The sequence below is a fragment of the Pollicipes pollicipes genome, unplaced genomic scaffold, assembly GCF_011947565.3.
Source record: "Pollicipes pollicipes isolate AB1234 unplaced genomic scaffold, Ppol_2.1 Scaffold_7231;HRSCAF=8579_pilon_pilon_pilon, whole genome shotgun sequence".
Taxonomy (NCBI): domain Eukaryota; kingdom Metazoa; phylum Arthropoda; class Thecostraca; order Pollicipedomorpha; family Pollicipedidae; genus Pollicipes; species Pollicipes pollicipes.
Window position 1 is genome coordinate 24346645 of NW_023597034.1, and position 14180 is coordinate 24360824.

At 54.9% G+C, this 14180-nt stretch overlaps 1 protein-coding gene across 2 annotated transcripts in view; it reads left to right on the top strand.

Moving 5' to 3' along the window:
• LOC119109650 (potassium voltage-gated channel protein Shab) overlaps positions 1-14180 on the top strand; it is a gene marked incomplete at its 5' end in the record, with an annotated part of 29141 nt that extends 14961 nt beyond the window's left edge. The window contains 3 exon segments of one of the 2 annotated variants that reach the window (XR_005095445.1): positions 311-643; positions 9659-10170; positions 13905-14180. Coding sequence is in view for 1 of the 2 variants with exons in the window: in XM_037233365.1 (XP_037089260.1) it covers positions 311-643; positions 9659-9688; positions 13905-13994 (453 nt within the window). 2 annotated transcript variants of the gene reach the window in all.

Below are 14180 nucleotides of genomic sequence, written 5' to 3' on the forward strand. Positions count from 1 at the left end.
CAAAACGCATTATCAAAGGCTATATATGGTGTGGTGTGGTTTACCCAACTGGCAGATAATAGGTTTAAAATTAATGATAAATATTCATGAATTTCCACGAGCGGACGTGCATTTTGTTTACTTAGATATAGGGTATGAAAATATGCTCGATATCTGTGAGCGTTTTAGACTGAACGAGTTCGTTAATGCCACAACCTTTGACACCGGCTTCGCCTTAGATTTATGACAGACGGCAACGATCCGAGCCTTTTGATGTAAGACGCTGCGCTATGACCCCACCACTATAATCAACATGCTGCCCGCCTGGCAGGATATTTTGAAGCCGGGGGGCGAGCCGACGCCCCCGTCCGACCCCAGCCAACCCTGGTCCTCCGGCATCGAGCTGCAGACCATGCCCAAGACTCAGCCGCCAGCGTCCGACGCCCCCGCCGAGCCTCACCCGGACCTGCTCAGTCTGGCGAGCAGTGACACCTTCTCTACCTGTCGGACGCACCCGTTCCCGTCCGAGGGCGACCTGACGGCCGGCGCGCCGCCCGAGCGCACAGCCGACAGCGGACAGCCCGAGCGGACAGCGGACGGCGCGACGCCCGGCCCGGCGAACGGCCGGGACTCGGCGGCCTCTCGCCGTGCCGGGCCCCACGAGGTGAGACAGGGCCCAGAGCCGACCCCGCAGCCGGCCGGCCGGTGGTCTGCCTGTGCGGCAGCCGACACGGAGCCCACAGTCAGGCCTGGCCGACTCCGGAAGCCAGGAAGCCGTCAGTGAGGCCTGGTTACTCCGGAAGCCAGGAATCCGGCAGTCAGGCTGGCCGACTCCGAGAAATAGGCGGCGGCGCAGATTTGCCAGATCTGGTGAGGGGGGGGGGGGGGGGCCGGCAAACAGGGTGGCGTGGCGTCGCCGAGATGGCCCGTTTTACGGTCAGCTGGGGTCGGAAGTGACGTCACCGGTCGTTAGGCCACTGACAGGCTAGCTTCGCGGACGTGTTGGGGCCGAGCACATGTCTGCCAAGCAAAGCAGAGCACGCTTGGCCAGGAATCTATTTTCTCTGCAAAGGCCTAATTATTGATTCCTGAACGCACATGGGTCGTCAACTACTTGCAGCAGATGCGCTGATTTTATTGATTATCTTGAACTCGCCCAGATCCCTGACCAACAACGACTGTTAAAGCTGAACCGTACGGCCTCGATCCGATCATTAAAATAACAGCTCCGTATGTTGCCATGATTTATAGTCGAATCCTTTTAGCACAAACAAAGAACATTTATTTTCGGTTGATAATAACTTTGGCAGTTTGAATGCCGGTTATTCATCCCGTCTGCATCTTATCAATGCATGTTTACACATTTTTGGCAGTTACGCCGGGAATGACGCAATAACCTTTTCACAATAGATTGATATAATGAAAAGTTTTTGAAGTCATTAAAATATTTCTATGAAATTTTAGTACATACTTAACACTCTGACATGACAGAGATTGTTTTCATGAATTCCATTAACATGCGGTAGGTAAACCCCGTGTACATAACGAAAAACAAGTTTGGTGTATCAGATGAGACCCTTTATAGACATTTCCAGTCCATGCCTCTAGTTCACCCTTAATCTAGAAAAATACTAGGCCTGGCAACCAGCAATGTTAATCGGTCGAGGGCGTTGGATGCTGCATTATGATTATTCTCGTCAGTGCTATGTGGAGCGATACGCGCTTGGAGGATCACTTTATTCAAAGAACATTCATCTTAGATCATGTTAAGGAATTTAAGCCCTGTAAGCTCTGTTAGTACTGTAAACAAGCTCTGTAAGTGCTGTGAGTAAGCTTTGTATGTACTGCATGCCTATGAACTCGGACGCTATAATGTAAAAGTGTTTATTTTGTCGCTTCCGTGCCAAAGATGTTGCCGAATGTTTTTTTATAGGTTTTGTTAAGTTTCGGGAGAAAGAGGTCTGGCATCCTCCCTGTCTATAGAAGCATAACCTTACTTAAAGCTAGCAAACCGCAATTTGATCAAGCTGTACGTCTTATCAAATATGTTAAATCTCTGCAAAACAATTCTTGCGAAAATCGCTATTAAAAAAGTGTGTGGCTAGAAAAAAATGCTGAATTTCTTTCAAAAGCTTTTAAGTTTTGCACCGTAACTCTTCGTGAAAACGGGTTATGTCCTCACTGCCATTGATAATTCCTATACCTTTTGCAAACCTTATTCGTTGTTTGCATCCGCTGTTAACAGACCAATGGTAGCTTAGAAAAAGCATGAATTAGATTAAATGAGAAGAGTGAAAACACTGAAGAACTTGGCCAACATTGATCTACGCAACCTCAATTTTCAGCTGCGTCATTTAAAAAGCATCACATCAGACATTATACACATTATATGTGAGGAGATAATGAAAGTTGCAACTTTCTGAACAGCCCATCTGAAAACGAGCACTACAGCTGTATGAAGCTGCTGCGAACATTCGATTCATCGTTTATGCGCGAACTGTTTAAATGTCCCTTTCCCAGACGGAAATATTTTGGTTTGCATTATATATTAAACCACCGTATCGGTGGATCAGCAGATTGTAGCCACCGAACAAGGCGCGACGGTGCTGTTGGGAAGAAGGCGAGGGCAGAGTGTAGCGGAGCCAATACATTACATGCACCACACTCTCAATGGCGCTTTCCACGCGGAAACCGCGTTCGCAATTGCAATTGGTTGTGTTTGTAATGAGATTGCGCGTATCATTCAAGTATGTTATCATTTACAGAGTCACTGAATTTACAAACCATCCCTGGTTAGCGAGAACCTGAGACCACGGCAGGAAAGCGCACCCAGCGCTGATGACGTTTGTTCCGTGCACATGATCGCCAGCTCCGCCATTTTGGGCTTCATGCATTACGCATACGGGCGAAATTAGGAACGCCATAACCCCCAAGCAGCTTACACTAGGTCAGCACAACAGCTCAATAAAAACATCGTCAGTGTTTGACCCAGCCGGCAAAGCAAATGCCTTTCCGGCGGTCCTCGTGCGAAGGCCGATGCCATCATTGGTATTCATTGGCACAGTTATGGATAGGCCAGTGACAACAGAGCGACAGCAGCGTTCGCCACGAACAGGGTCAGCCCCGCCAAGGCACTTACCCGCGCGGCGTCACGGCCGGTCCGGACAGACATCGACCGGTCCGGACAGTGTGCCCCTCGACCGTAACAGCCGGCCACTGGCACCGCAGCCGACCCGGACAGACATCAACCGGTCCGGACAGACATTGACCGGTCTGGACAGACATCGACCGGTCCGGACAGACATCAAACCGGTCCGGACAGACATCACCAGAACCGGTCCGGACAGACATCGACCAGTCCGGACAGACATCGACCGTCCCGGACAGACATCGACCGTCCCGGACAGACATCGACCGTCCCGGACAGACATCGACCGGTCCGGACAGCGTGCCCCTCGACCGTGACAGCCGGCCGCTGGCGCCGCGGCCGACCCCTGTCTGGAGAGGGGCACGGCCCGACAGCCGGGAGACTGGCCCTGCATGGAGAGGGTACAGGCTGAGTAGCCAGGGGACTGGCCTCGCATGGAGAGGGTACAGGCCAGGAGACTGACGCTGTATGGAGGGGGTCCGGGCCGGACAGCCACAGGACCGGCCCTGCCTGGAGAGGGTACAGGCCGGACAGCCACAGGACCGGCCCTGCCTGGAGCGGGTACAGGCCGGACAGCCACAGGACCGGCCCTGCCTGGAGAGGGACACAGACCAGACAGACGGCGGGCGACTGTCACCTGGGGAGAGACAACGGTCGGGAGCGATGAAGGAGCGGACCTTACCTGGAGACCAGTATCGATTGGCAAGCGCTCCTGCGCCTCGCGCAGTCGCCCACCAACCGGTCCCTATCCCCGCACCCATTGCAGTGGGCTACTGAAGCGCATATGACCAACTAAGCCCCAGCGGGCTTCCGTCTCGCACACATATAGTATTATGTACCACGATATTTCACCTTTATGGGAGGCTCTTTCACAGCGAACAATAGGACGCACCATATTTCGCTCAGAAGCTCTTGCGGTATGCTCCTTGCGAGGACGCTCGGGTATTTTCAGATATCTTTCTTGATGGGCTGCTTTTCGTAGTGTGTCATGGTATGAAAACATCCATGAGGGGCCTTTGACGGTAGTCGGTAAGAGAACGGCAAACGGAACTATAACACAAGCTTGCGATTGTTGCTCTGGTCGTAACAAGTTTGACTGCCTCCCGTTGACGCAGTAAATCGGTTTCTGGGGGATGCGGGTGGTCTTGTTGACACTGCATTGTCCTGATGCTGGTAGCGACATGCGCCTAGTTTCGTCTGGTCTTTTCTTTCTAGCGCAAAGAGCCACTGCAGTTGGCATTCCGTAAGCCCCGTTCACATCAGCTTTTGTTATTATTCCTGTTGTGAGAGCTTTGGCTCTACTGGTCGCGCGATGCTGAAGCCTTCTTAAACTCCAGGTTACGCATACCGCCAGAGCTGATCACGTTTTCTCGAGACGGTCATTCCTGATCAGAATTAGCAGCGGGGGCTCGGCTGCGTATCGAATGCGTATCGCTCGGCGCGTATCTTGACCCGTGACGTGAGTGTCACATGTCGAGCCAGGGGCCGCCGAGCCAGCCTGAGGCCCTCGCTGCACCGCCTGGGGCTGTGCTTCAGGCCTATTGACGGGATGGAATGGGTGTGACCGGTGGCATCAGCAGGGGTGGGGACTGGGCCTGACCGGTCGTATCAACAGGAAAGGTTGGGTGCGATCGGCTATATCGATACGAGCGACTGGATGTGAGAGGTCGTATTGACGGGTGTGACCGGGTGCTGTGACCTGTCGCGTCGGCAGGAAAGACTAGGTGTAACCGGTCGTATTGATGAAGGACTGGGTATGACAAATGGCATCACTGGGAGGGTGACGTGTCGCTAGCTGCGGCCGGCTGTGTCGACAGGGGCAGGGGGCTAACACTGGGCTAGCCCTGGCTAGGCGTGGTGACGTGCCGGGTCCGACCGGGCGCGGCGCAGCATCAATAATGCAGCGCCGCGCGGCCGGCGGCGGCGGCGGCGGCGGCGGCGTCGAGCCCGTATCGACTCCCACCGACGGTCACGGCAGCCCCTGCCTCTGCCCGCAGCCGGAGCCGACGCGAAGCGAGCCGCCGCCGCCGCCGCCGCCGCCGCCGTCGACGTCGGGCCACCGACGCCGCTGGCCGTCCGGCCTGCCCGCCGCCCGCGACCTCTCCTCGGCCGTACGCCGCCTCACGCCCGCCGCGCTCCGCTCCCGCTCCGGTAAGCCGGGGCCCATGCGCGCCGCCTTGTCGGCGCAGGTCGGTAAGACGGGGCCGGTGGCCATGGGCTCCGCCGCCGGCCGCCGGTAAGCCCTGCCAGGCTGTGCCAATGCCGCTCTCGGCGGCCGGTGAGCCCGTCGGCACCAGTAAGCTCCCCGAGCACTGCTAGGCCGCGGAGCCGCGTTGATAGGGTGGCGGCGGGACGCCCACCCCAAGGCCACCGGGTGTCTGCAGGCGGTGGGGGCCCGGCGGGGTTTGGGTGGTTTGGAGCGGCACATGCGACACGCCCCCGTGCGGTGGTGCAGGGTGTGGTGGAAAGGCTCCAGTGCAGCGCTGTACCGATGTTGGCCCTCGCCGACACTGGGTGTTTCGCCATTTTTTGATCGGACAGAGAACTGGGGTGCTGGTACACTACCACTTCCGCTTCGTTACAGATCCTTAGAGCAAAACTGCAGAAATACTGCTTGCATGCGGGTTATTTGGCGTTATCCCCGGCGATCGACTTGTGGCAGGCTGCAATGAACGACATCAGGAACGCTTTTAGCGTCTCCACATAACCATCTGCATGTCCTCAGAGAAAAGTGAACTCAGCTTGAGGGTGCCACTATTTCTTTCCAAGCGGTGACGTTAGGTTACCTAGGTTAACCTCCGACATCCAGTGGCCTTGTTCCTGCAATATTCAGGCACAAAAGTACACTGGCTTGCTGTAAAAAGATATTTCAATGCTGTTGAGCCGTACGCCAGCCTTGGCGTACTCAGAACTATGAGTCGCAGACGGTACCTTGTAGATATAACTTTCATTTTCAACATAGCTTCGTGGTGCAGACCTTTCCGAACGGGAAAATAATTGAGTGGCCTGAGACACCAGCACACCACAACCGTGAGACCAGAAACGTAGATGTGTGTGTCTCAGTCGGTTTAAATACCACTAAGATGCAGCAAACAGTTGGGGAGGCATTTCAAAACAAAGCCGCGGGCTGTATCGGCACCCACTGTGGGCGAGGGCTCCATCCCTTGGCCGCCGTCGACCGTCTGACGTCATCACCGGACTAGCTGCCACGCCGCCAGCCTTGTTGGACGTCAGTTCTCATCGCCCACCTGATAGGCTGTGCCCTGGCGGCATTTTACAACCTTGGTATTTGGAGTCGATAGTTTGGTTTCGTAAATGATGTATTTTCGCGGGACGGCTCGTCATAGATTTTAGCCTTCCCAGACGCAATGAATTTCATTGCAGTTCTCCGTCAGATCGATAGCTTCGAGAAAATTTCCTTTCCGGCTTGACTCGATGTACGTGCCGCTGCGACAGCTTAAGGCATCACGGACCCGGTCCGTGAGGGTAGCAGCTGACCTTCTCGAGGACGGACAAAATGAAGCCCCATCTTAAAATGGAGCACTCTACTGACGTTACTGACTGCCAGGATTCTTCACCGGCTGAATAGATACATGCATTTAGTATTAATCAATGAATGATGCTGAACGCAGTGCGCAAAGCTGTACGTGGCACGTGCTGGGATTAAATTTGATTCAGCAGCAGTTGTTCGGGACAAACGGATGGTAAGGGATTGTAGGGTAAATAATTGTCTTTCAGAAGTCCCAAACGCACCGGCACGTTTCGCGTTTTCCACGTCGCGTGACATTGGGCTGAAATGTAATAAACCCAACTACAAACTCAACTGCAACTACATTTTGCTTAGTTATTTCCAATGACCCTGCCGGTTAATGATTAATTTTCAATGATTTGTATGGCTGAAAGGCTCTAGAATGAAGGACCCATTCTCATGGAATACTTAATACTGCACGTTGGTTCACACGGGTGCTTTGGGAGAGCTCAAAGCATCTGCTTAGCGGAGTTTGTTGCGTGCACCCTGCACCCAACACCCGAGGTGGCCCGATCCAGGTCACGGGAGCGTGCATGCTGTCTTGCACCCTGCACCCACCACCCGAGGTGGCCTGGTCCAGGTCACGGGGGCGTACGTGCTGTCTTGCACCCTGCACCCATCACCCGAGGTGGCCCGACCCAGGTCACGGGGGCGTACGTGCTGTCTTGCACCCTGCACCCACCACCCGAGGTGGCCCGACCCAGGTCACGGGAGCGTGCATGCTGTCTGCAAGCTACCATGGGACGGCTTGATCACGGATTTTTTACAACCCGTGCAGTGTCACAGCGGGGTCTAACCGAGGCAGGGCCACCGCTTTGGCCAGGTGCCAGCTGACGCCCTCGTGCTAGTCGGGTGGACGAACGCACCCGTCCCGGTGCCCGTAACCGTCGACGCTGGGTAGGGCTGGTGTATGGATCTGCCGTGACGCATCGGGCCCGATTGGATTTTCACTTCGCTGTCAAAGCGCTAGACTGGGGGGTTGTATGGCACTGAGTCCTGAAAAATTGATCCTTGAAGAGCCCTGCCGCCGGCGCCGCCAGCGTGGGCGCGTGTTGGGCCTGTGTTCGGGCCTGGCGATGTCGGTCGGGATCGCGCTCCATTAGCGTGACCAGTGGAGCCACATGGTTATCGCGGACAAATGGCGGCTGCCGGTGGCCGCAGGACCACGGGCGGCCGGACCCATGGCGGGCCGGCCCGTCCCGCTGCTGGCGGTGGCCGTCAGACCACCGGCGGCCGGACCACGGGCAGCCGGACCACCGGCGGCCGGACCACGGGCGGCCGGACCCATGGCGGGCCGGCCCGTCCCGCTGCTGGCGGTGGCCGTCAGACCACCGGCAGCCGGACCACGGGCAGCCGGACCACCGGCGGCCGGACCACGGGCGGCCGGACCCATGGCGGGCCGGCCCGTCCAGCCGCTGCCGGTGGCTGTCGGACGACCGGCGGCCGGACCACGGGCGGCCGGACCACCGGCGGGCCGGCCCGGCCTGATACTGCCAGTGGCCGCCGTTGTCCAGACACGACAATGTCTGGGTTGACTGCAATCAGTGTGCAGTGAATGGCTGTTCGTGGCCTTTGCACACCATTCGCATTCATGTCACACTGCAGCCTGTCAAAATGTATCGCTCCAGACTCCAATTCGCCATTTATTGGCTGCAGTTTATCAATGGTGTGAACCCTAGACTTTGTGTATATATTTCGCCCTGTCACATGCAGCATTTTTAGTAAGATATTCATTGTGGTGGCGGATATAAAAACTCTGTCCCTGATGATAATTAAGGGGTGTGTATAGTTGGGTCATATCTGGTGTGGGCACATGCTACCCTGGATATAAAACACCCGTAGCGGCAATGTTTCAGTATCAAGTATTTGATTCGTAGTTTAAAGGCATTTGGTCGCGGACTATCTGCTCTCCATCACTTACTTACGACATTGGTATCGCTCAACTTACGTACTTTCGAGGCCTCCGATCCTGTGAGTTATTTTATTTCGAAAGTTTTTGGACTTCAACGATCATTATTGATGAGGGAGTCACTCAAATACCTCCTCAAATTATTTTCAGGCTTTAACAAAAGCGGGAGTGCCTACTAGATTGATTTTGAAGAAAGCAGTCGGAAGTAGGAAGTTTTCTAATTATTCAGACCGCTGAGCATGCGGCAGCTTGCTTGGTGTTCACCTTTGTAGATGAGCGGCACTTCAAACGCCCGCCCGACAATGATCACCGGGTGAGTTGCTACAGTTCGAAGCAATCTATACAGCTGCTGTACAACTATACCGACTTATGTAGCATGCTACACAATCTGTGTAGCATGCACACATAGCTTTGTCATTCAGTTGGAAAGAAGGAAGAACGAGCTTGTCAATCGTGCGAGGCTGGTTTTGTTCGATACAGAAAAGGGCCCGAGGAACAGGGTTAATTATGATGCTCATACTTTGCGGAAGGCTGGAGTCGAAGGTCGCTGTATTTTTTGGCGGCTCGGAGGAGTGTCACTGTGCGTGTTGAAGCTGTGGGCCAGTGCGTCCGCACTCCTCGAGGAAGGTGAATGGTGCCTGTAAGTTACAAACTACGATACCAATACCCGGAAACTGTTTCGCAGCAGCACGCTTACGTGCAGCTTACCTGTCTAGAGTGGAGGTGGCCGTGTCTTCATCTGACGTGCCGTTGTCCTGCCTCTGGCGGAGATGACCGTGCCTCCATCCGACGTGCCGTTGTCCTGCCTCTGGCGGAGATGACCGTGTCTCCATCTGACGTGCCGTTGTCCCGCCTCTGGCGGAGATGACCGTGTCTCCATCTGACGTGTCTTTGTGCTGCTTCTGACGGAGATGACCGTGTCTCCATCTGACGTGTCTTTGTGCTGCTTCTGGCGGAGGTGATCGTGTCTCCATCTGACGTGTCTTTGTGCTGCTTCTGGCGGAGGTGACCGTGTCTCCATCTGACGTGTCTTTGTCCTGCTTCTGGCGGAGGTGACCGTGTCTCCATCTGACGTGCCGTGGTGCTGTTTCAGGCGGAGGTGGCCGTGTCTCCTCGCCTGCTCGTGAGTCACAGGAGAGCCGGCCCACTGGCGGTGGTGCAGACGTGAGCCGACCCGGCCGGAGTCGGTCGGCGCGTGCCGACCCCGAGGCCGAACAGCTTCTTCGCCGCTCGGTCATCTCCGACAGCCTGCCCGTCACCCCTCCTCCGGACCCAAGCCCGGACCCGGCACTGCTGCCCGGCCTAGCCTCCCCGCTGCGGCCGGCGCCGGCTCCCGTCCCCGGTCCCGATCCGGCGCCGCTCCCGACCAGTGCCGTCGGCGCCGTGCCGGGCGCTGGCTCCTCGCCCCAGTCGGCGCCGGCGTCCGGCGGCGGCCGGCGGGGTCTGGGCGCTCTCCGCTGTCCGGACCCCACCTGTCTGTACAGCACGATGGCGCTGCAGTCGCCGTCCCGCGGCGCCGTCTGCCTGTGCGGCAGCCACATGAGCGGCGCCGCAGCCGAGCCGGGCGTCTCCGCCGTCCTGCCGGCCGTCTCGTCATAACGCAAGGTCGGGCTCTGCGTGACCTGTGGCACGGGGGAGGGGGAGGGGGCCGTGGTTCGCTACCGAGGCGACCTGACCCGCGAAGCATAGATGTTGGACTAAGATGACTTGTTGAGTCCAATCCTTTGGTTGTTTTGTGAATTGTACAATGCCTGTTTCGTGGGCCTGTTTTTTCCTATCGCTGTTGTCATTTCAAATGTGTAACGTTGTGACAGATGTTAAATCCGAACGCATTCAGCGGACATTTAGTTCGCCTTCCCCAGTTGCCGCTCTTTTCACTCAGCTGTTATTACGGCCCGCTCATAATTTTATGCGAAACAAGTTTAATTTTGCCCGAACCAGCTTGATAAACGTTCGTTAAGACCCATTTGTCCGGCCGTTGCTGGCTTATGGCCTAGGGTACCCACTGAATATGACCAGGAGGGTGAGGGTGCTGCTAGTGTAGTAACTTCTACTGCGTGTCTGGGAAACCAGAGGTACGGGGCCCGTATCCCGCGGTGCCCGCCCTTCCTGCCAGGGTGGGAGGCAGGCGACGCCGTGTGGCCTCGGCAGTTGAGAATGTCGAAGAAAGAAATGCCCCAAGGATAACGAGTATTGCCAGACATCTGCATTTTTCGATTTTGTCGGTTTTGAAAATATTGAACACATTCCTTGAGCCTGCAAGGGTGTTTTGCAGCGGTGTTTGAGCTTTCACACAGCAGGTGGCGGTAACGGACATTTGACACCAGTTGCGCTCCGTTCGTGAGATACGCTGCGCATGCAACACGCACGCGCCGTGCAGCTTTCTCTGAGTCGTTTTCTCCAAATGGCTGCGCGTTGCTGCATATTAACGCCCCCATTTTCTTTCGGATGGCTGAGCTCAAGCCTATAGCAACACTAGCTGAGTTACTTCATTTTCCAATTTTGCTGCCGCCGCATTCATCGTCGTGCCTCCGAAGAGATCCCGTCCCCCTCCTTCCCGTTTGATAGAACTGCAAACGTCCTCAACGCAGCAGTTCGGCTGTTGTTACTGTGAATTGCTGAAGTCTCACATCTCGTTGCACTGCCTTTTCAGGCTAACCTAACCCGCCTTTGGTAAAAAACGGAACATTTAAGGAGCGTGCGATTACACGCAGTGGTGGCTCTCAGAAGTGCTGTGTAGCGGCATTCTATGGAATAAGTTAACTGCAAACTTTCCGCGGATGTAGCGATAACAATGGTTATGCTACATACACGCATTTTCATGGGTTGGCGGTTTGCCGTTGCGTAAACCACACACGGTATTGTGTACCTCGTGAATTAAGCCTCGAAGGACTCTGCTTCCGTTTGCCTCTATTCCCCCCAGAGGTGTGTCTCTTGAACAATCAATTACGCGTACATATCTATCAACGTGTGCGCTCCAATACATCAACTTGCGGCGAGTGCACGCCACTCCTTGGCAGCGTCAGTCATGTTTGGCACCGCCATTGTCCTCGGAGCGGCCCGAAGCCTTGCCCGGCCGCCCGCAAGTGTTTCTGTGTACGCTCGCTAATCGCCGTCCAGTCGCCGTGTTTACCGAGAATCCAAGGTAATGATACAACGAGGACCGAGCCTCGATCGTTACTCCGGCATGACGTCATGGCGTCCGCGGGGATCACTGCTTATAGGTTGGAATACGCTCCGAGTGACGTCATGTCCGTTTGGGGCTGACTGATCGGGTAACCGCTGACGGATCGAAAAGCGCTCTCCTTGAAGATTGCGTCGTGCGCGGAACTGCCGCTAGCGGATTGGACGGAGCTCCGAGTGACGTCACGTCATGCACGGAATCAATCCCATTTGATTGGACGGTGCTACGAGTGACATCACGTCGCGTACGGATCACCACAAACAGATCGGAGGTCGCCCTGAGTGACGTCATGCTACATGAAGCTAATGGTCACCGCCGACAGATCGGACGGAGCCCTGGGTGACACCACGTGGTGTCGTGTGCGGAATCACCGCCGACGGGACAAATAGATCTCGGCGCATCAATATGACGTCACTAGAGCGACAGCATTAGTGCAGTGCGCCATCACCGTAGTTTGCTTTATGGGTGGGTTGTGCCAAATTGGGCGTGGTATTTTGGAAACTTCTTATTGTATCCGAGTTCCTGACCTGACGACTTCGCGCTGCACATTCATTAAGCAGTTCGTTGCGTGCACCTTAAGCTCGCCACATGGAACGTGACTCCTCCGTTCAGTGGAGACTTCCTCCAAGTTTTAGTGAATAGGACTGGCACTGGGTGTGAAATGTTCGTTTCACGCAGTACAGTGCGGCGTGAAAATACTGGGATTCAGCAATAGCGGACATCATCACCTCAATATTTTAGGTGACAGGCTAGTTATGCAATCCAGGCCCATGACTTTTTACCTCTTGGGAGGTGGATGATAATGCTGAATTCAAGATGTATCTGTGTTAGAAATTGATCTCAAAATGCATCGACTGAAATCCGCATAGAAATTGGATTGTTTACATTAGCTCGGGCTGTTTTTTTTTTTTACAGATCCTGCAGCAAAAACTCCCACCAACATCAGTGCTGCGACACTATTTCCACTGCCGAGCCCAATACACACACACGACATTGGTGAATTAGTGTGTAGTTCGTGTAGCGCTCATGTTGACTATGAGTTTTGAAGTAGGAATTAAGCCGCGTATTAGAAATGGGTGCATTAGTTTTGCAGTAGCAGTGATGACGGTTGTGAGCTTCTCAAACGTAAGTCTTGTCGTTTAGCCCGGATGAGGTGCATATGTTTTCGCAGCAAAAGTAATGTCGCGTATAATTAAGGCCTAGTTAATCAGCTAGCTAGCTGTTGGATTTTACGGGCGAATGAGCTGCATTGGTTATCGGCGCCACAAGTAAAGTCTGTATGACTTTTTGCAGTAGAAGAGATGACGCGTTTAACTAAAGTCGTTGCATTCCTGCCGATAAGAGTTTTTGCCGCGACACTAATGTCGTGACGCTCCCATTGCCAGATTGGTCGTCTCTAAGCATTTGCCCGCCGAGTGCTCAGTACGTGTCTGGCCAGACAACCCCTGCACGCTTTGGGATCATACAACATGAATGAAGAGCATCACCATTGCATTAGCTGCCAGACTCCGCGTCTGCTCCCCACGGGCGTGGCAGGACGGTCCGCAGTCGCCGCCAATGCTACGAGAACGATCTATTTCAAGTGGCCGAATTGGACGTTACGATTGGGCGCCGTCAACAGGGGATCAATGCATGACAACGAGACTGGGCGGCCTCAGACGTGGCTGGCCTGTCATCCCTTATCACGCAACGGGAAACGTTCTGACAGGCACAATCTTCTCAATCTTGTGATATTCAGCTACGTCTGAGCCATGCATATTGCATCACCGTTGGGGAAAACGCCTGAAGCAGTAAGATTAAAGAGAAAGAGAAATGTTCAAAAGCGACCTGTTTGGGCAGGTTTAAACATCTCTCTAGTGGTGATAGCGTGTCAGCTTCATTTTATGGTTTGTATTTCCAAAACCAAACTGTGGTTAATGACCAATCAGATTGTCCATAGGTATGCAATATTAAATAGTGAGGTGCGTCAGATTATCAGCAATGTCTACTTGTTTTACAGCTGCATTAAGCGCTCTAGGTAGCTGATGGAACCTGAGTGTGTCCTCGGACAGAGGTGCCGCCGACAAGGTCAAGCAAACAATGACTTCAGCAATCTATCAGATCTAATCAATGTCAGATAGCCACAATTTGCCGTAACGACGTTGCATTTTGGCAGGCGTGGTCGCACCAGACGGACAGGCCATCCGGCGACAGAGTGAAGACGGTGCCGAAGGCCTGGCTGACGTTCGGCGATCGGGACTGCTGACGCGACTGGCGTGGCTGACGAGGCTGACGTAGCTGACGTGGCCGACGTGGCTGACGTCCGGCCGTGCTGAGGGCCGCGCCAATGCGAGCCCGATGCCGTGCATCCGCCGCTCTCTCGACCCCAGACGTCCGCGTGTCGCGACGCCATCGCGAGGCCGTCCAAGCCGGCTGTCGGTGGGCCGGGCGC